Source organism: Polypterus senegalus, chromosome 3 (assembly GCF_016835505.1).
Source record: "Polypterus senegalus isolate Bchr_013 chromosome 3, ASM1683550v1, whole genome shotgun sequence".
NCBI classification, from domain to species: domain Eukaryota; kingdom Metazoa; phylum Chordata; class Cladistia; order Polypteriformes; family Polypteridae; genus Polypterus; species Polypterus senegalus.
Genome location: NC_053156.1, coordinates 291237682 through 291261107, shown reverse-complemented (window position 1 = coordinate 291261107; position 23426 = coordinate 291237682). Strand labels below are relative to the sequence as shown.

At 40.9% G+C, this 23426-nt stretch overlaps 1 protein-coding gene across 1 annotated transcript in view; it reads right to left on the bottom strand.

Annotated features, from left to right (window-relative positions):
- The window catches only part of LOC120526713 (protein Daple-like), a 29878-nt gene that overhangs the window by 1014 nt on the left and 5438 nt on the right, over window positions 1–23426 (bottom strand). The window contains exons 3-4 of the mRNA XM_039749869.1: window positions 16560–16693; window positions 11193–11877 (exon numbers count right to left, since the gene is read on the bottom strand). Of these exons, the coding sequence (XP_039605803.1) occupies window positions 11193–11877; window positions 16560–16693 (819 nt within the window). The remainder of the gene's footprint in view (window positions 1–11192; window positions 11878–16559; window positions 16694–23426) is intronic.

Below are 23426 nucleotides of genomic sequence, written 5' to 3'. Positions count from 1 at the left end.
CACATCACCTGCATGTCCTCTCTCACCACATCCATAAACCTCCTCTTAGGCCTTCCTCTGGTCCTCTTACCTGACAGCTCTATCCTTAGCACCCTTCTCCCAATATACTCAGCATCTCTCCTCTCCTCCACTGTCCAAACCAACGTAATCTCGCCTGTCTGACTTTGTCTCCCAACCGTCCAACTTGAGCTACACCCTCTAATGTCCTCATTTCTAATCCTGTCCATCCTCATCACACCCAATGCAAATCTTAACATCTTTAACTCTGCCACCTCCAGCTCTGTCTCCTGCTTTCTGGTCAGTGCCACCGTCTCCAGCCCATATAACACAGCTGGTCTCACTACTGTCCTGTAGACCTTCCCTTTCACCCTTGATGATACTCGTCTGTCACAAATCACTCCTGACACTCTTCTCCATTCACTTCACCCTGCCTGCACACTTTTTTCCACCTCTCCTCCAGATTCCCCATTACTCTGTACTGTTGATCCCAAGTATTTAAACTCTCCTCATCACACCCAATGCAAATCTTAGCATCTTTAACTCTAAATTAGACATCATAGTAAGGATATTAAAATAGCCTCACATCTTCCTTGCAGTGGCATCTTTGATATCAACCATTTTAGAGGTAGTAGGTTAGTGGTTTCCAAACCCATTCAGGGGAAACTGGGTGACAGACAACTCGGCGAAAAGACAACTAGGTGACAGAAAACTCAGCGAAAAGACAATTCGGCGAAAAGATAACTCGGCGAAAAGACAACTGGGCGACAGACAACTCGGAGAAAAGACAATTCGGCGAAAAGACAGCTCGGTGAAAAGACAACTGGGCGACAGACAACTCGGCGAAAGACAATTCGGCGAAAAGATAACTCGGCGAAAAGACAGTTCGGCGAAAAGACAACTCGGCGAAAAGACAACTCGGCGAAAGACAATTCACCGAAAAGACAACTCGCCGACATCCTTTACCAGTTATGTAATAGGTTCAAAGAGATTATTTAATGATATTTAAATGACAACATAGGGCGCTGCAAAATCCACAGAATCACCTGCTTTATGAAAGCCCCAATACGTTGAGAGTAAAGATATTCCTTAAGCCGTAATATAAATTTATTTTCAACATTTTAAATCATGTTGTCATTTGAATATAATTAAAAAATCTCTTTGAACCTAACTATTACCTAACTGGTAAAGGATGTGGCCGAGTTGTATTTCGCCAAGTTGTTTCTTCGCCGAATTGTCTTTTGCCGAGTTATCTTTTCGCCGAGTTGTCTTTCACTGAGTTGTCTTTTTCGCTGAGTGGAATGTTGCCCAGTTGCCACCGAACCTTCTACAGCATCACTAGAATGAAATAATCAGAAGTACATGATGCCTTGAGTGCAATAAGATGAAGGTCAGCACAGGATATTCCTGGGTTATCTGAATTTGTGGAGAAGTATAAAGTGACATTCTTGTTCAATTTTTATTTACTTTTCTCGGTCAATGTTGGTGTCCTTTCTGTGGTTTTTACCTCAAAGAATTCTGTTCTGTGGTTAATTGTTTTCTTTCAGTTGCTGTTCAAAATTTGAAAACAATTTTTCTTGTTACGTGATACCATTTTCTTCTGCCATTTTAGTGTACCCGTTTCAGTGGTGATCCTTCTCGTGATCCACTGAGGCTCTGTAGCCTTTGATGTCATCGACAAAATGGTATTTATGGCCATCATGTCTTGACCCCTGTGGTGGGCTGGCTCCCTGCCTGGGGTTTGTTTCCTGCCTTGCGCCCTGTGTTGTCTGGGATTGGCTCCAGCAGACCCCCGTGGCCCTGTTGTTAGGATATATTGGGTTGAATAATGGATGGGATGGATGTCTTGACCCAAATCATCCAATATTAGATTGAAAGGAACCTTTCCTTTTGACTTCTTTATTAATGGATCAGAAAATGACGTTAAATCAAGAAAATCATGCTACATTTGAATTTCTTGATGTTTAAAAGTTAAATAACTAAAGGAATTGATCAGAAATTTATGAAGCCTAGAAGAAATTTAAATCACAACACAATATGCCTCTGTTGGTACCACGTAGCACTAATAATTGTTGGTTCATGATGTTATATTCTAGACAGTGTAAAAGCCACATGGGCTGGACGGGCATCCCAGCCGGAAGAGGAGATGGTTTCTTAACTGGATGGGAGGTTCCTAACAGGCAGATAGGCATCCCTGCTGGGGAGAAGAAAGGGATCAGACACGGAAGAAAGGACCAAAAGGGATGGTCCACTGAAAAGAGAAGATGTTGCTGGGTTTTTTTTTTTCTCCCTCATCATGCTAGATGGCATATCGGCGCCCAGTAGGAAGCCAACAGGGCATGCCAGGAAATGTAGTCCGGTAGGGCAGCCCTGCTGGTGTCACTGGGTGCCTCAAGAGGGCTCTGCACGGAGACAAGCTCCCTTTTGTAATGAACTTTCATATGACCCGGAAGTGCTTCCATCAGGCAGTCGCCCTGGCACCAGAAGTACTCCTGTGTCCATAATAAAAGGGTCTGCACTCCCTTTTCCAGGCAATTAGGAGCTGGGAGGATGGAGAGCAACACTCAACTGGAGGAGGTTAGTGGCGGGGGTGAGAGGTGAATTGTGGAGGGAGAAAATCAGCACTTGTGTTACAGTGAAGGTATTGTAAATAATAAAAAACATCCTTTATTTGAACCTGGGACTCTTGGTGTGTTCATGTTGGGGGTTTGGGCCGTTGATGCCCTGGTTTCCTTTGCAACAGTATTAAGAATAGCTATTGCCCTCCTCTTGACATCCAGATTTTCTTGACTATCAAAAAGGAACTTCTGAGTTGTTAACGTGCATTTTCAAGAATTCAGACATTAAATACTGATGCCAGTTTTTCAACACTGGTTTTGGGTGGGCATATTGGGCTTTATTCTTTTTCAGCATTTTTGATTAGTTAGGTTGGACTTCTACAGATTATTATTGCCTTCATTTTTACCTCTTCAATCGCTGGTCCTTTTTTCAAATTAAAATAAATGCCCTGTCTTTAATGGCAGTACATAAATAAAAGGCAAAACCTATGAATCACACCCTGAGCTGTAATTTTAGGATTAATCCAAAAACTTCTACATCATCTAAAAAGCACCACCATGTTTCATACTGGCAACATTGTGATGTCACATGCCACACAAATCTGACCACAACTTCCATAGGAACGAACAACATGGCACCAAATGGAATAAAAGGAGTAAAATAACAGGAAGATTCTTTTAAACTAAGGCTGATAACAGAGGCTTAGCCTCTCTTTCTCTTGCTGCTGCCGAATGCAGAAGGCCATGTTATCTGTGTTCATTGTTTCGGCCACCATGTCTCCCCAGGCTGGGGTTCAAAGTGGTGTTTCTTGTTTGTTTTCTGTTAATTTATTTTGTATTAATGTTTGGTTTATTTATTATGTACATTTTTCTTTGTGTTCAGTTGTAAATGAATGGAGCCTTGGACATTCCTTTTGTGGGTGGCTCCCCAAGAGGCAGGGCCACCTGCCAATCACAGCCAGGAACTGCCCTCCACTCGATTTATGGAGGGCCTCCCATAGTTCCTGGTGATTCAGGGAGTGTAGAGTTGTAGGTATCTCTGCCTTTTTTTGCCTTATGATTTTCTGGATTTTTGATCTCTGTCTTGTTTTTTGACCGTGACTCCGGATTTTGTATTGAAACTGTGTTTAAAAACCTCTGCTCTCTTTCCGAACACAATTTTGGATTCAGTATCGGAACTTTGTTCACTGTGTATCGCCATGCTCTGTGGAGCTAGTGTATTGCAGAGACTTTTGTGGTAAAAAAAAACGAACTTTTATTTAAAACGTCTGCCCCCTGCTCGCTTCACTCCCCACCCCTCCCAAGACTGCACTACACGCTAGCCTCTTTGTGGTTCTGCTGCTCGCGTATGGAGGTGCGGATGTACAATTTAAAGACATTTTTATTATCATGGGAATTGTTACATATGCATCAACGCAATGTATAACTGCCCGTGATTGAATTTCATTTCTTTCTCTCTATTAAATAAAATGACTTTTTCAAATGTTTAGCTCTGAGATTTGTTAATTGTCCTTGCAAAAGCTATTCTAATCGGAACCTGTTAACGTTTTAATACAAATGGCATATCAAGATCTCCTTTTTTGTCTAATGTTTTCCGCGGAAGATGTACTACATTACCATTGTTGGATGCATTCTTCTTTCTACAGTAATTTGTGCGGTGGAAGACCAGACATTGTTAACATTTGTAGATATTCTTTGTGATATTGTAAGTTGATGTTTTCATCTTCTGCGTGATCACCACCAACTGTTTCAGTATAACCTATTGATACACATTTAACCTATTTGCCATGTAACTGTTCAACATTTTTGGACACATTTAACCAATTTGATGTGTAAATGATCAACATTTTAGGACGCATTTAGCCAATTTTATGTGTAACCGATATACATTTTTGGACACATTTAGCCAATTTGATGTTTAACCGATCTACAGTTTTGGACGTATTTAACGAATCTGATGTGCAAACAATCAACATTTTTGGACGCATTTAGCCAATTTCTGTGTAACCGATCAACAGTTTTGCTGTTAATTCATTTGACTTCCTCATTTCTCGGTGCTGGGATTGCATGTGCACTCATTTTTTATGTTGATAACCATTTGTGATGAAATTCTTCAATAAGATTTGGACATAATACATCTTCTTAATTGGGAACTTAAACTGAGGAAAATGTTAAAATGTATAAGAGCTGAGAGTGCAGGTAGTGTGTCTGACAAAAGCATTTACACAAATGGAAGTTGAGGTGTTGTTTAAAAACGTTAGAGTAGGGCGAGACTTGAAAAAAGTCTTGTGGGACTTGGAAAAAAAAATCTCTCTTCCAAAAAAGTCTCGTCTCCAAGAAGTTTTGTGGTGTCAAAGTATTTTTTTTATATAACAGAGAGTTTTTTTTTCGACTCTTTGGGTTTCTGGTTGGGGTTTTTAAAGGTGTTTTCCCTCAACTAGTGGGCAACTTTTGAAAGTGTTTTGTACCTGTGCTTGTGGGACTCCCCAGCATCATGATAATCTTTTTCTACCCTTACCTCCAAAGTCCAGGGCAGAACATGATGGGCCAGAGATTATTCAACATACTAAGAACAGCAACCAGTCACCTGGTAGCCAATTACCAGATTGTATTGTTTTCTGAGACTCGTTGTATTCGCTTATATTTTCGGCTTATTATCGACAATGCATGAACAAATGTGTAACTTTCTGTACTGCCTGTTTTGATACTCTATCTTATTGCCTGGGGTAACAGATGTAAAAGAAAGGGGGAATTACTGAATAGCAATAGTAAAACTGATGGTGACTAGCAGCCAAGAATAAAAACATACAAATGTATAGCTGGGATTTGGGTCTAAAAGAGAAAATAGGGTCACCCTAGGACCTTACCACAGCAAAAGTTACTTACCCCATTAGGTTTGTAGCAATCCTGAAGAAAAAATATCATATCATGTTTTCATGGAGAATGGAGGTAACCAAGTTTGCGATACAACAGGCATTGATGGGGACCAACACTGGACAACAGTAAACAATATCAAAATGTCCAAGAAAAAAGAAAATCTCAACTTAGTCATGCCACAGAATCCACATGTCAGTTAGTCTGTAGTAGACTCACAGTGTGTAAAATGCATTTTGCTAAAATGCTGAAGATCCTCTTCTTGCCCCTCATTCATTGGTTAAGATTTCTGTGTTCATTTCTAGTTTAAATGAGTTTCCTGTTTGGGCTCAGAATTATTTTGTGATGTTTCAACCAATGTTCCCTGGGTCATATATATTTTCATTTTATTGGTCAGTTTTGTTCATTGCAAAGTATTTGCAAGTATTTATTGTATTTATGTAGTCATTGTTTTCATTTTCCTATTTATTATCCATGTACTTAGTAGTGTTCCTCTCTGTTCCTTGAATTTTGTGGAACCCCCAATATGCAGATACACCCTTATGCCAAAAAGGTAGGCTAGGAAGCAAGTCCCTTCATGGTTGACTTGAGAGGACCTGATATTTTACTAGTTCTTTATTTTTGCTTCTGTTATTTTGAATTGCGTTTTGGAGCCTAGTTGCTGTTTGCTGCTTCTTTGGCAAACCCTTTTAAGACTTCACAGGCATTTTTTTTTTACCATTATTGTGCCATATGAGGAACATTCAAAATGTTTCAGCACTTTTGTTTTTCAATCTATTTATTAAGAATTTCAAAAACAAATGACCTCACTTTTCTACATAGTCTCCTTTGTTAGTGATGCAATTTTCCCAGCGTTGTACCAACTTTTTAATGCCCAATTACTTCTCCTCCCGCCTTCACTATTTCCAACGAAAATATAAAAGTGCACAAACTTTTTAAACATCCCTTGTAAATATCTTCATTTATAAAGATTTTGTTTGACTTTATCCTTTATAGCCAAAGGTTTTTATAGTTAATTTCCCTGAATAACACATTTGTGCATTTTGGGACTTTTAACATCCTGGTTCCTTTTTGGTCTATGTAGATCAAAGCCATACATTGTAGTTCTGGGGTCAGGTTGCTTAGAGTAGGCCTTAAGTTGGGATTTTTTCAGAGGCTGTAATGGGAGGATAAAAATGATACATTTTTGAGCTATATTTAAAATAAGCTGCAATATACAGATATTACTCAGATGGACGGCAATTAATGTCAATGGACTTTTGAAATCAATTTAGTGAATTATATCTGCATTCTTTCTTTCCTGTGACCAACAATTTACGATATTCTTGGTTTAAACTATTCAGAAAATGTACAACTTAATAGAAAAAGAACTGAAGAAATCAAGACATTACAAAGATATGTATGAGAATCGAAGCTAGCATCACCAGGAGAATTGGACAGTATTTTTGTCGGTAATATCATAAAGGCCAGAATACCATGTGAACTTTTGGCATAAATAATATCCCATCGGGGAGAGCAAACAGCAACAACAAAAACAAAGATACATCACAGAATGAAATACAATTTAGGAAAAAACAATTCATGAATCAGCCCTACTGTTAAATCTAAAGGCCGTCCAGGACCTTATCTTTTGACATTGCTGCTAGTCATTAGTAATCTTTCTAAGACTATATAAAACCAGACTTTGTTATCTCTTTATATTTTCCATTAAATTTCCTTCTATTAGTAGTCTCTCTATTATAGTAAAAAAAAATATTGGGTTGAAACGTGATCTTCTCGGAAAGACACTTTGACGTCTCGCAAGACAAGACTTTACAATCTTTGGAAGCAAGACGGTGAGACGGTGACTTTTGCACGTCACGCCCTACTTACAAAGAATTTAAAACAAGATCATGGACATCTAAACTCTCAGTTGTTGGAATGCACACTTCATGTGCTCCTAGATCTTAAAAAAGTTGTAAACGTTCTAGATGGCACGTCAACAACCAAGCAAAGAAGAAAGAGCAGCGTGTCGAAAAGAGACACAAAAGCGTTGGAGAGAAAAGAAGGCAAAAAAGAATGCACAAAAGAACAATAATAATCTATGTGCAAATTCAGAAAATAAGGAAAGTAATAATCTGCCCGGACCAAGTGGAACTGAAAACCTTGTAGGTCCAATTGGGGTTTAGAAATAAAAGACTTCATAAAGGCGTTCAAAAACGTTGGCATGATACACATGCAGAGCAGGTTAGAGATTATGAAAGCAGTGGAAATCGAAAGGCTCAAAACACATGCAGAGTAAGTTAAAGAATATGAAGGTAGTAAAATTCGAAAGTATCAAAAAAAAAAAAAAGTAAAGATCACATTAGCACAAACAAACGGAAATTATTACTCAGTGAAATAACGGAACAGCAAAAAGAGATACATATGGACATGGATATGAATATATGGACATATTTGGTATGTCAGATGTATGTAGATATTGTTTGGCTTTAAACTTTAAGCCAGAGACATTCATGTTGCCATCAGGGAAAAGTAGTGTTGCCTCCCAATGAAAAGGTGTATCCGTGAGAATTAAAAGATTTGCTGTTTGGTGAAAGTGAAATTCACAAATATTACAGGTAAAATGTCCGAGTCTACAATAAACTTTTTGCTATCATATCATTCAATGCTCAAAATGTAGATTTACACGATTCAGGACCATACGCTATGAGAGTCTGTGGTTCCGCAAAAATTAAAGCTACAACAAGTTTAATTTCAAAGAAAACACAATTCGTTGAGGTGTATATTTATAATCATGGAGAAGCGATGCAACATAGAATTGAAAGAGTATGTTAACAATTCCCATGAAAATAACAATCTCTTTACATTGTATATCCGGATAACCAAACCCGGGGGTGGGCGAGCGAAATGAGCAGGGGGCAGAGTTCCCTAGTTTTTAATAAGAAGTATGTTGCTTTTAAATTTCTATATCTTAGCTTATATCTAGAGTGACTGAAAAAATAAAGAGCACCTAGTGCATGGGAGGTCTTTTCCTACTGGGGTTTCAGGCTGAGAAAAGATGCTTTCAAAAGAAGAACAGTATCCATCCATCCATTTTCCAACCCGTTGAATCCGAATACAGGGTCACGGGGGTCTGCTGGAGCCAATCCCAGCCAACACAGGGCACAAGGCAGGAACCAATCCTGGGCAGGGTGCCAACCCACCCACACACAAACACACCCACACACCAAGCACACACTAGGGCCAATTTAGAATCGCCAATCCACCTAACCTGCATGTCTTTGGATTGTGGGAGGAAACCGGAGCGCCCGGAGGAAACCCACGCAGACACGGGGAGAACATGCAAACTCCACGCAGGGAGGACCCAGGAAGCGAACCCGGGTCTCCTAACTGCGAGGCAGCAGCGCTACCACTGCGCCACCGTGCCGCCAGAAGAACAGTATAGTAGAAGTAAAACATTGTTGGTTGGTTAAGTGGTGCATAACCAAAGGGTGCATCGGCCTTCATGTACTCAGGATACTCCTGTAGATCAAAGTACAAACTGGATTCCAAAAAAGTTGGGACACTAAACAAATTGTGAATAAAAACTGAATGCAATGATGTGGAGATGGCAAATGTCAATATTTTATTTGTAATAGAACGTGGATGACAGATCAAACGTTTAATCATTAATTAATGTATCATTTTAAAGGAAAAATATGTTGATTCAAAATTTCACGGTGTCAACAAATCCCAAAAAAGTTGGGACAAGTAGCAATAAGAGGCTGGAAAAAGTAAATTTGAGCATAACGAAGAGCTGGAAGACCAATAAACACTAATTAGGTCAATTGGCAACATGATTGGGTATAAAAAGAGTTTCTCAGAGTGGCAGTGTCTCTCAGAAGTCAAGATGGGTAGAGGATCACCAATTCCCACAATGTTGCGCAGAAAGATAGTGGAGCAATATCAGAAAGGTGTTACCCAGCGATAAATTGCAAAGACTTTGCATCTATCATCATCAACTGTGCATAACATCATCCGAAGATTCAGAGAATCTGGAACAATCTCTGTGCGTAAGGGTCAAGGCCGTAAAACCATACTGGATGCCCGTGATCTCCGGCCCTTAAACGACACTGCACCACAAACAGGAATGCTACTGTAAAGGAAATCACAGAATGGGCTCAGGAATACTTCCAGAAACCATTGTCAGTGAACACAATCCACCGTGCCATCCGCCGTTGCCAGCTGAAACTCTACAGTGCAAAGAAGAAGCCATTTCTAAGCAAGATCCACAAGCTCAGGCGTTGTCACTGGGCCAGGGATCATTTAAAATGGAGTGTGGCAAAATGGAAGACTGTTCTGTGGTCAGACGAGTCACGATTCAAAGTTCTTTTGGAAATCTGGGACGCCATGTCATCCGGACCAAAGAGGACAAGGACAACCCAAGTTGTTATCAACGCTCAGTTCAGAAGCCTGCATCTCTGATGGTATGGGGTTGCATGAGTGCGTGTGGCATGGGCAGCTTGCATGTCTGGAAAGGCACCATCAATGCAGAAAAATATATTCAGGTTCTAGAACAACATATGCTCCCATCCAGACGTCATCTCTTTCAGGGAAGACCCTGCATTTTTCAACAAGATAATGCCAGACCACATTCTGCATCAATCACAACATCATGGCTGCGTAGGAGAAGGATCCGGGTACTGAAATGGCCAGTCTGCAGTCCAGATCTTTCACCTATAGAGAACATTAGGCGCATCATAAAGAAGAAGGTGCGACAAAGAAGGCCAAAGACGATTGAACAGTTAGAGGCCTGTATTTGACAAGAATGGGAGAGCATTCCTATTTCTAAACTTGAGAAACTGGTCTCCTTGGTCCCCAGACGTCTGTTGAGTGGTGTAAGAAGAATGGGAGATGCCACACAGTGTTGAAAATGTCCTTGTCCCAACTTTTTTTGGGATTTGTTGCACCATGAAATTCTGAATCAACATATTTTTCCCTTAAAATGATACATTTTTTCAGTTTAAACTTTTGTTCCGTGATTTATGTTCTATTCTGAATAAAATATTAGAAGTTGGCACCTCCACATCATTGCATTCAGTTTTTATTCATGATTTGTATAGTGTCCCAACTTTTTTGGAATCCGGTTTGTAGCATTTAGTTGGGGATTATAACCAGGGGCACCCTGAAGTTATTCGTGCTAATGATAGTGAGCATTGAGGAATAACAGGCATTGTAGGAATCACTCAAACAGTCTAGGTGGAGTGTTGAGGAGTGGCAGGCATAACTCCTAAACAGTACGTAATTGGCTAGTGTCAGTGTGTGTACATCTTTTTATTTGTGTTAAGCTTGAGGTGTGAGAATAGACCAATCTAATAAAGAACTTAGAGAGTACCACTCATCCATCGATGACACAGCCGACTATACTTGTTTCGTTACAACAATGATCATAACACATTTACTTAAGATTTTAACAAAAATGCATGTGTTACACACATTGTGAGCATATAACAGGATAACTGACTACTAGATTATGTGACACAAGCAGCATGATTTTTCCATGGAGATTTTTGATATCATTTGATGTTGCCCAGTGTTGGTCTCCAAAGGCACACATTCTATCAAAGTTTTTATCATCTCCATTCTCTTGAGAACATAAGATTATTTTTTTCTCTTGTCACTATAAACCACATGGAGCAATTAACAATCACAAGGTATGTAATTTTGGGTGGAATGTTCCTTTAAATAACGTGTAGCTGATTCAATACATGGCACTACCTGCCTCCTTTGTGAGGGTCTTACCAGAGTGCAGTATGTCATTTCATTGTGGAGCCACTTCGTCTTCAGAGCTATCCCACCAGCTTCTTCTCTGATGGATGCGTTTTCCTTCTCCAGTTCGGCTATTTCTTGGCACAGCCACTTAATATCTAGGGCCTTTTGCTCCGTTTCAGCCCAAAGAGCTTTATTTTCATTGCTGTATTGCATTAGATCTTGCTGCAGCAACTCAATTTCAACCTCATGTTTTTCATTTTGCAGCCTGTACTCGTCCACCTTCTGTTGAACCCTCTTCAGTTGAGAGGCCATCTCCTTGATCTCTGAACTCAGTGACACATTTTCATTGTTACGTTTCTCTATTTCTGTGCGAAGCCACTGGACCTCAACTCCAAGTTCCACACTCTCGGTTCTGCATGTTGCTACTTCTTGTTGGGCAACGTTCCCATGCAAGGCCTTCTCAGTCGTGTCCACCTCAAGCTTCGCCTTCATTTCCTGATACATTGTTTGCATTTTAGGGTCTGGCTCTCTATTCTCGGATGTCAGTGATGTGTATTCTGGCTCAGGCTTGACCACTGCTCTGCTTAATGACTTTACTTTAGCCCGAAGAACCTCATTTTCACTTCTGCAGCACTCCAATTCTTGACGGAGTTGCTGTACTTCTAAAGTTTCCTCTTTGGGTCTGACCATCAAGGGCTGATTTTCAATATGAAGTCTGGAAAAATGAGAGAGAGAGAGAGAGAGAGAGAGAGAGAGAGAGAGAAAAGTGTCAAATCCATGTGAAGTATCACATTCTATTTTAAATTTCACAAATTTAGAAAATATTGCTATGAATTGTTTTCCCACACTTGTTTGTTCAATGCCAGGGGGATCACAGGTCATATTGTAATTGAGACTTGGTTCATTCTTTGAGCAAACTGGGACTGCACTTGGATTCCAAGGCAGACTGGATAGAGAGGGGCCCAAATCACAAAAGTTCAGAAGTGCCATCAGTGCTTTATAATGTCAATATTGTAAACAAGACCAGGTTCAGTCCTTCAGGCACCTTCTGTGGAGAATCTCCCACTATGACCCCTGCTCGGGTCACTTTCTCTGCGCAGTTTGAACGTTCTCTCCATGCCTGTGCAGATTTTCTTCTCATCCTTCCACATCCCGAGCACATGTAGGCTAGGTGGATTGGCGAGTCTGCATTGAGCCTACTTGGGATTGTGTCAATGTGCTTGAAGATGGATTAGTACCCCATCCAGGTTTGAATCCTGCCTTTCCCCTGTCGGTGCTGGGATAGGCTCCGCCTTCCTGTGACCCTGCATTGGAATGAAGAGGTTCAGAAAAAGGATGGATGGAAAACCAGAACTGTCTTCTTACTCTACAGTCTTACTCATCTATTGTGTTAGGGGTTGACTTGGGGCTCCTCCACAGCACCTCTTTTAACCTGCAATCTGTCCCCAGCCTCTCTTATTTGTGTCTGTTACATACTAATGATATGTAGTCACACAATATAAAACGGGGGACACTGGGTAATGGATTTCTTTCAGCATGGTCCTTTTGCTAAGCCACAAAGTTCCCCTAATGTTTAATGTTTTCCTAATTATCCGAAGTATATTATACAGTATATATATATATATATATATATATATATATATATATATATATATATATATATACTAGACATTAAGCCCATTACAATAACGGGCGCTAGAACAGTAGTGCATAAACATTAGTAGGAACAGTCTATATTAAATGGCAAGGGACCTTGACCTCATTCTGTTTCTTGTCTTAATTTTTTTTGTCAAAATATTTTTCAAGAAGCCTAAAGTAAAATAATAATAAAAATAAAATAGAAACGTACATGACAATACAGTAAGTATAATTAATATTGCCTTAGTGTAAAACTTTGTAACAATCTGTAAGACACAATATCTGAAGAAGATATTTAGGTAAAATTTTCAATTTTTTTACCTCATGAAATTTTTCTGTACAATTTCATTATAGACAACATTTATTGTAAATATTCTGTCTGAGTTTGGCAACAGTTTGCCTTGTTCAGGAATCTCTACAACCTTGACAACAACATCTGGAAAACTTCTAACTCTTGATAATGCAACATAAAACTGACCGTGGCTGAATACTGGTTCTGGCAAGTAAATGGCAACCTTTTCTAAGGTTTGCTCTTCTGAGTCTTTCTCTTTTAGCGTTTTTCTGACAGTCATTTTCTTTTTCTTCAATCGATCTATTTTCTCGTATTTTTCTTTGTCTTTCAGCATTTCTTTTGTTGATGTTTACTTGTTGAGCTGGCCGTTCTTCCAGTAGATGTTGCTTATATAAGATTTGATTGTCTGTGTCTTTTGTCCTACTTGACGTGTCCTTTTTTTGTATGGCATGTTGTTAGTAGATACGTCCGTAATATTTTCTCCGACAGTAATACTGGCTTGTTTGTGGCTGTAATATGCATCCTTTAATATGTCTTTAATTTTCTCTCACAATAATACTGGTTTGTATTTCCATAAAATGCCTGTAATTTTCTCTGACAGTAATACTGGCTTTGATGTCCGTAATATGACTTTAATTTTCTGTCACAATAGTGGGCAATCAGCAGTGTCCCCAGCAACTGATGTAATGTGTGGCGTGCTGCTTATAATCGTGCCTGTGGCGCCTCCCCAGCAAGTACTGTGCAGTTCCCCAGCAAGTATTTTAATCTGTGGGGGCGTGCAACTGATTATTTTGTGTGGCGTCTCCCCAACAACGGATTTTATGTGCGCTGCCGCGACTACCCAATCAGCACTCTCCCCAGCAATGGTGTCCTTTATATCTTATCATGCGCGGCCGTTCACTGTGTGCCCAGCTTCCAGTGTGTGTGCTTTATTTGCTCATCGTGCGCGGCGGCAGCGGCAAGGCCATTCACTGCGCGCCCAGCTTCCAGTGTGTGTGCGTCCATGTGCCGAGCGCATTGGAGGGGCACGGTACAATGTGCGGCGCGGCCCGCGCATGCGCACTTCACCAGAAGACACACACGGACACTTGGACACACACAGGGGTTTTATTAAAGAGGATATATACATATATATATATATATATATATATATATATATATATATATATATATATATATATATATATATATATATATATATATATATATATATATATATATATATATATATATATACACATACACACACAGGAGTATACATATGTATACAACTTTGAAGACATTAAGTAATCTTTATGTGTTAATCAGTGTCAAAAAGGCTGTATGAAAAGTACTGCAATTAAATGTTGTCAAACGTGAAAACTTCCAAAGTTACACTGGGAGAAGAACTATGGAAACATTTATACAATACAGTAACAATCTTAATAAAAAAATTATAATGTACTGTAAGTAATTGTAGGGAACTATGTATGTAGTTTGAAAATTATAATATATATATCTATCTATTATAATAAAAAAAATCCTGGGACAAGACGTGATTTTTTCAAGTCCTGCGAGACGAGATATTGTGCCAAGAGATTTAACCATGCCCAGGGCCGGAAATAAAAGACAAAGAGTAGATGCAAAGTAGAATGTTGTAAAGAATACAAAAACATTGGTGCAATACACATGCAGAGCAGGTCAGAGATAATGGAAGTACGAAAATTTGAAAGTCTGTGAAAAAGTGAAGATCGCATTAGTGCAAACAAACAGAAATTATCACTCGGTGAAATAACGGAACAGAGTAAAGAGATGGAATACATTGTTCGGATTTAAACTTTAAGTCGGAGACTTGTGGATCGTCTAATTCGTATTGCAATCAGGTAGTGAAAAGTAGTGTTTCTTCCCAATGGAGAGGCCTATACGCGAGAATTAAAAGATTTGTTGTTTGGTGAAAGTAAAATCCACATACGCAAGTGGCAGAGACGAGAAGTGGCTGGTGAAAAGTTGCAGGCCGGGGGAGTTGGTGAGCGAAGCGAGTAGTGGGCAAAGCCCCCTAGTAAATAAATAATAACTAGCTGTCCCCCATGGCTCCGTCCCCATAGTAGTGGAACAGGACAAACTTTAAAAAATCAATAAAAGTAATAATTTGTTTTGAGAAGAATTAATATTGATAGCGTATCCGAGGGTCTCTTGATATTTTGCTATTGTGGTGAGAATGGTATCTCTGGCTAAGCAGAAGGCAGGTAGGTACGCTCCAATGTTGAACATTGTCACTGTATCTGATCGTGTTCAGCTCTGATGGGAGAGCATCCCCCATGTGGAGAGAAGAGCATGTGGCAGTGATGTGTTTTAGAGGGTAGCTGCTCATTGTCAGACATATGTAGCTGTGATCTCACTCAAAAATGTCAAACTTTACTCCTTAACAATCTCTAGATGATAATGTCTGTTGAACAAACGGGCATCGTTAGCTAAGGGTAGGCAAGGTATGCTCGAACACGTGACAAGAGGTACAGCGACTCAAACAGAGGCTGGCGCATGAGTGAGGAGGGCCACGTCTGGCTCCTTACTCCTGACGTTCCGCCTCCAGCTCCCCTCGGCCCGCAGCCGCTCTCTCAGATTCATACAAATAAATCGGTGCTGGAACCAAACTATGAAACTTAGCGCAATGAGAGAAGTCACAAAATCAACTGGAATGTTCAAGCAAATTATAGAAAACAACCAGATCTAAATCCGTTAAGTAGTTCTCTCGTGAAAAGCGGGCAGACATACAGACAGACAGAAAGATGTTGGATTTTATATATAGAGAGATTAAAACTGTTAGCTGCATACGTGTCAAACCGATCATCTTACATTATGTGTAAAGTTTATGCCATGAAGAATGTGGCTGTTGCTCTACAACTGTTGTCACGCATGTGAGCATGGGGACCACCCTCCAGACTTTGAGAAGGTAAGCAGTACCTCCGGGAGACCTGGCACTAACCACTGCCACTCCAATGAGTTGTCCAAGAATGGCGCCTAGCTCCACCTGCATGGCCAAGAGAAGGCTTTGTCCCTCACCAATGGGACGCCATAAAAATGGGTTGTCCCCTGGAAGAGTAGTTTGTTTTGGACCAGGGACCTCGTTTATAAACCTTTGTGTGGATTTGAGCATGAAAATATGTGCATAGCTACTTTACCTCAAAATAACTGAGCCCAAGTCACGGAGACAACATCTTAGAATCACAGATGACATGTGCATTAATGGATTGTTAACAGCTTACAGTTAACAAAAGCAGCTACATTCTCGCAAGGTTCCCTTATTTTAATACGAGTGCTGTAAAGAGTTCCAATTACATTAGCAGAACTGCAGCAAATTGCCTTTTTACGTTGACAGATCCAAAAATGTGCCTTTCCTTAGGTGGCATTTTTTAACACACTGGCCCTGGATAGATAAATAGATATAAATGGCACCATATTGCACATAGACAGGTTTGCAAGTGTAGCACCTTTTTGTGTTCTCTTCACTTTGATCCTGTGACGTTGCATGTTCCACACACTGGTCCACTGTACTCTGGCACTTGTCTGCTTCTGGTGCATCATTAGTGATTCCTTCTATAGTACAGTTCTTCTGTTCCTCAGTCTAATAGTAGCACAAACAGAAAATTGGGTTACTTCCTGTTATAGAATTTTCTCTATAAAACTCAATGGATGTGTATATACAGTTAAAGGTATTAAGTGAACATAATGTTAATCTTCACTCGTATGCAGATGACACCCAGTTATACCTTTCTTTTAGATCAAATGAAGTTTCTCCAATGCTGTCTTTAATTAGTTGTGTTAGTGAATTAAAGAAGTGCATGGATGAGAACTACTTGTCTTTAAACACAGATAAAACAGAGATGTTAATTGTTGGAGGGAATGAAGCTTATCACAACAATATTTTGTCATCATTTAACTCAGTTGGAATCACCATTCATTTTACTGAATCAGCCCACAATCTCTGCGTTATCTTTGACTCTAGCATGTGTGAACTGGGACCCGGACACAGGCAGACGGACAACATAGTTCCACCACACACCGTTTATTTACAATAATATTTACAAATTTGTGCTCACGTGCACCCCCAGTGCCTCCAGCACCGTTCCCCCAAATGTCCAGGCCTCACAGTCTCTGTGCCTCTCTTTTGGCCGCCTCCCGTCCTCTCTCCAGCTCTGTCCTCTTCCACCCGACATCCACTGCTGACTGGAGGGAGACGGCTTATATGGAAACCCGGATGGGCTCCAGCTGCTTCCCGGCAATCAGTCATAGCCACACCCCAGTGTGGCGGAAGTGCCGGCTGCGCACCTGGAAGCCATCCGGTGTCCCTGTCTTCCCCAGCACTTCCTGGTGTGGCGGAAGTGCTGGGCTCCAGGGATATGCAGGCATTGGGGCGGCACCTGAAGGTGGCCACGGGTCCCTACAGGGCTGGGCTTCCAAGTCCTGTACCCAAGGCCCCCAACATAACCAGGACGGACGCCACCTCGCGGTCTGGAGGAGGCACAAGCCCTCCTCCGGTCCTCCTGGGTGTCCCGGCCTGGCTCCAGCCCCGGCCGGGGACCACACATGTTATTTAAAGCGCACATCACAAAGTTGTCCAAATCATGTTTTTTTCCATCTTAAAAATGTTGGGAAATTAAGATGTTTTCTGAATAAACAGTATTCTGAGAAATTAATTAATGCATTTATTTCTAGTAAGATTGACTACTGCAATGCAGTGTTCACTGGCTGTTCAAACTGTTCTTTATACAGCCTCCAGTTAATCTAAAATGCTGCTGCAAGAATTATTACAAGAACAAGAAAATATGAACACATAACTCCAGCTCTAGAGTTGTTACACTGGCTCCCGGTGAAGTTTAGGGCAGAATTCAAAATCCTCCTTTTAACATACAGTATAAAGCCTTAAATGGCAGAGGGTCCAGCTTACTTATCTGAACTTATCAGGACTTACAAACGTGAACGCTCATTAAGATCTCAAGATGCCGGTCTGCTTGTGATTCCAAGGATTAATAAAATAACAGTGGGAGGTCGAGCTTTCAGTTACAGAGCCCCTAAACTGTGGGGTGGTCTGCCTGCTACTATAAGAGATGCCCCTTCGGTCTCAGCTTTCAAATCTCACGACTTCAGTTTAGCACACCCTGACTAGAGTTGCTGATTACTGTGCAGACTGCATCTCTGTTGTCAGTCAATAGCACTAAAACATAAGTAATATGATCTTTATAATTTGTTACTAACCCTCACCTATTCTGTTTCTCTTCTTGGTACTCAAATGTGGCACTTGGTACCACGGCCAGCCTGCCAAGTTGTTTTGCCTGCCTAAGGTAAAGTCATCCCTGATGGAGGATCGCAGGAATCGTGGGGTAGTGGGGTCCTTTCATCGGATTGGCTGGCTCAGCGCTGTTTCAGCTGTGGAATGTCTAATAGGGGGAGGCAGCTTGATGGCTAAGGTCTCTAGGATTCTCTGAACAAATCCAAATCCTATTATGGGATATCATCTACTGTTAAATTCTGCTCCATACTTGTACATTTTTTTATTTTTATATTGAATTGAGGATTACTTCTGTTCTGTGTATTGTATTGACCCACACTGCATGCCCAACCTAACTGGAAAGGGGTCTTTCTTTGAACTGCCTTTCCCAAGGTTTCTTCCATTTTTTCCCTACAAGACTTTTTTTGGGAGTTTTTCCTCGTCTTCTTAGAGCACAGGTGTCGAACTCCAGGCCTGGAGGGCCGCAATGGTTACAGGTTTTCATTCTAACCCTTTTCCTAATCAGTGACCAGTTTTCACTGCTAATTCACTTTTTCCCTTCATTTTAATAGCCCTGTTAAAAGGATTCAGTCCTCTGAATTGATTTGTTTCCTCATTAAATGACAGCCAAACAAAAATAAGGCATGAAACGAGCCAACAGATGACCCGCTAAACTGGGGCTTCAAACTCCAACCAGTTTCTTAATGAGAAGCCAATGCTTGCTGTTAATTAAACCTGTTATTTAATTCCATGGCTTGTTGCTGCTCTCGTTCTGCCACAGCAGACATTTCCAAAACTGTTAGATTTTCTGTTTTTCATAAAAACATTGTCAAAGTGTTTTGGTGACCTGAGAGATCAGCATTACTTAGACCTTCACTTTTCTTTAATTTCAGATATTGCGTGATGGGTACAGGTGAGCTGGTCATTAGGCGGCTTGTTTTGCGTCTCATTATTGTTTGGCTGCTAATTAAGGGAAAAGAAATAACTAAGGGGCATGAGTTAAGTTAATTAAAAGAAGTAATTAGTAGCAAAGCTGGTCACTAATTAAGAAGATGGTTAGAATGAAAACCTGCAGCCACAGCGGCCCTCTGGGACTGTCTTAGAGAGTCAAGGATGGGGGGCTGGCAAGAGGTAGAGCATGTTAAAGCCCATTGCGGCACTTCTTGAGTGATTTTGGGCTACACAATAATACATTGTACAGTATTGTATTGTATTGTATATTGAGGCGGCCTTCTGCTGTTATGCACCTAAAATCTGGAATAGCCTGCCAATAGGAATTCGCCAGGCAAATACAGTAGAGCACTTTAAAACACTGCTGAAAACACATTACTTTAACATGGCCTTTTTATAACTTCACTTTAACTTAATACTGATACTCTGTATGTTCAATTCTTCATAATAACTATTCACAGTGGCTCCAAAATCCGTACTGACCCCTACTCTCTCTTCTGTTTCTTTTTCCGGTTTCTTTGTGGTGATGACCTGCGCCACCTCCACCTACTCAAAGCATCATGATGCACCAACATTGATGGACTGAAAGCCAGAACTCTACGTGACCATCATCATTAGGTCCTTCCATGAAAACCCTAAATACAAAGAGGACTTTTGATTTATGTTAGGTAGATTGCCCAGAGGGGACTGGGCGGTCTCTTGGTCTGGAACCCCTACAGATTTTATTTTTTTCTCCAGCCTTTGGAGTTTTTTGTTTTTTCTGTCCACCCTGGCCATCGGACCTTACTCTTATTCTATGTTAATTAATGTTGACTTGTGTTTATTTTTTATTGTGTCTTCTATTTTTCTATTCATTTTGTAAAGCACTTTGAGCTACATTTTTTTGTATGAATATGTGCTATATAAATAAATGTTGATTGATTGATTGATTGATATTGTAGCACAGGGCTGTCAAACTCAGATCCTGGTTGGCTGCAAGTTTTTTATTCTTTTCGAGACATTTTCTTAGCACCGATGCCTGCTGCTAAGTGAATTTCCTTCACTTTTTTGACTTTCTTTTTGAGATGTTGAATGTTTTTTTTTTTGCTCTTTTCCTTAAACGGTGGCCAAAAATGAATCTGATGCAGTTCAAGCAAACTTTCAAACAACAAGGTTATAAATTTGAGCTTTACTGAACAATAAAGGCATTCATACATCTAAAACTGCCCCTTGCCCTTAAGTTTACATTGCCTCCCACAAGTCCCTCAGGATCACAGTCCAGATGCACACCTCTAGTTCATACACTGTATAGTAAAACATGCAGTCCAAGTCCTTAATTTAGCTGGCTATTCTGACATTAGTGTACTGCAACTTAACAACAAGTTTAATGTCTTGAATAGGAAACTTTTGGAGAAATGTGAAACTTAAACAACAGAACATCACATTGCATTTGCAAAATCACCTAATTCAATTCAGAACTGCAATTTAACTCTTTGAGGGCTGAATATTTTTTCCAAAAAACTCAGTTTTATGGAAAGCACACAAAGCAATGGTCTCACACATAAGTCAAGATAAAACGTCAGTTGTTATGTGCTGTGGCTGCTGTTGGTGCATGTTTAGCATCTCTGGAGGCAGTGGCTGTGTGGGGGCACCTCGTTGGTCAACAGGAATGCACGGTGGGCCAGCTGCCTGGCTGTCTTCGCACAGCAGGTGGGTGGTGGTGACGGTTGCAGTGTGACGCAGTATGGCTTGTAGTTCTTGTCATCATAAGTGGTGGTCCTCCCAGGCAAACGCTGCTGTAGGTGCATCAGCTACACAAAAGTGTTCAGCACCACGATCAGCTGGGGACCGGTCGAGATGATGCTGGGACCTCACTTTCGTTTTTGATCACTTGCATCAAACTCTGAGTCCGACAGGTCAGAGTCCTATTCAACAAAATTACGTAAAACGTCCATGGAGTATTTTGCTTTGCACATTCACTTTAGTCTCTCGCCAGATGTCGTGCCATTTTAGAGGTTGTATACTCTTCGCTACTCGTGCATGTGTAGGGAATCGAGATTCAATCATCAAGGCTATGTAACTTTCCTTCTAGCAAAGAGAGTCGGACTAAAACATAAGGGTGAGTTTTGTTGCAGTTTATAGCTGATTATCGTCCTCTACTCCTGAATTTTGACAAAGGTCAACATCAGCCCTGAAAAAGTTAAGGCTTGAGCCCATCCCTATTATTCAGGGTATAAAAGTAGTGGCTTCTGAGGGCCTTGGTAAAAAAAAAAACCCTAGAAGGAAAAAAATGGAAGAAACTTTGGGAAAGGCAGTTCAAAGAGAGACCCCTTTCCAGGTAGGCTGGGCGTGAAGTGGGTGTCAAAAAGAAGGGGGTCAATACAATACAGTACACAGAAAAGAACAAATCTTCAATGCAGTATAAAAATAAAAATATTACAAGTATGGAGCAGAATTTAACAGTAGATGATATCACATAATATGATTTGGATTTAGTACAATTTGATATAATGCCTTGTGGTCAACTATAGTTTGCAGGAGAGAAGGCTGATTGTCAAAATCTCTCCAACACTGAAGTGGCCCATTCTTTTTAAAAACCTCAAAATACAATTTATATGGATGGCATTGTGCGAAGTTATGAATAATCTGTAGCTTCTTGGATTCAAAACGTGGTCAGAGGAAAACAGGGGCTCTTCAGAACAAACAAGGCACTGCTACTAATACCTCAATTATTTCTAAACAAACAAAAAAAAAAACGTGTGTGATGAAAGATTCCAACCAATGGAAGGTTACCTTCGGATGGACGCGATTCTTCTTGCTCATCCACTGACCAAACCGCCACAATCTCTCTCTCTGAAACCAAAAGAAATTAAGAAATGGATTACAAATTTCAACAACATATTGCTTAGGAATACAAGAAATACAAGAAAATATTTTGTTGAGGAAAGGTGGGGGTTAAATCACCAAAGTTGTCCCTCACTTTGTAAGAAACAGTTTATTGGCTCGGACTGGTGTGTCATTCCAGGTACAGTGCTTACATTACCAACTGTTGTAATTCACAAAAACAAGGCCAGAGCAAAAGTCAGTCATTGTCCATGGCTATATCCAAACACAGGGTCAAGGGAATCTGCTGGAGCCAATCCCAGCCAGCACAAGGCACAAGTCAGGAACAAACCCCGGGCAGGGTGCCAGCCCACTGCAGGACACACACACACACTCACTAGGGACAACTTAGGATCGCCAATGCACCTAACCTGCATGTCTTTGGAATGTGGGAGGAAACCCACACAGACATGGGGAGAACATGCAAACTCCACGCAGGAAGGACCCGGGAAGCGAATCCAGGTCTCCTTACTGCGAGGCAGCAGCGCTACCACTGTGCAGCCGTGCTGCCCAGAATTCATCCATCCATATATCCCAACCACAGGGCCACGGGGAGAACATGCAAACTCCACACAGGGAGGACCTGGGAAGTGAACCCGGATCTCCTAACTGCAAGAAGGCAGCACTACCCACTGCACCACTGTGCCGCCACCCAGAATTCACAGTACTTTTATTTATTGCCATAAAAGATTTATTTTTGACTTCATCCATCCATTATCCAACCCGTTATATCCTAACTACAGGGTCACGGGGGTCTGCTGGAGCCAGTCCCTGCCAACACAGGGTGAAAGGCAGGAAACAAACCCCGGGCAGGGTGCCAGCCCGCCACAGTGCACGCGCACACACACACACACCAAGCACACACCAGGGACAATTTAGGATCGCCAATGCACCCAACCTGCATGTCTTTGGACTGTCGGAGGAAACCCATGCAGACACGAGGAGAACATGGAAACTCCACGCAGGCAGGACCCGGGAAGCGAATTCAGATCTCCTTACTGCGAAACATCAGCGCTAACACTGTGCCGCCGTGCTGCCCAGAATTCACAATACTTTTACTTATTTCCGTAAAATATTTATTTTTGACTTTAATCGGAGTATTACATAAATGGCATTGATTGGTGTACTTTTGTTAACGGTTGGCTATGGAGAAAGAGAGAGCGAGAGGTTGGGCGCATGCGCTTGATTACAGCGCATTGCCGCACCCACCACACGGCAAATCACCCGGATTGAGATCCGAACGCTGATGTGCAACGGGTGATACTTCAGCACCACA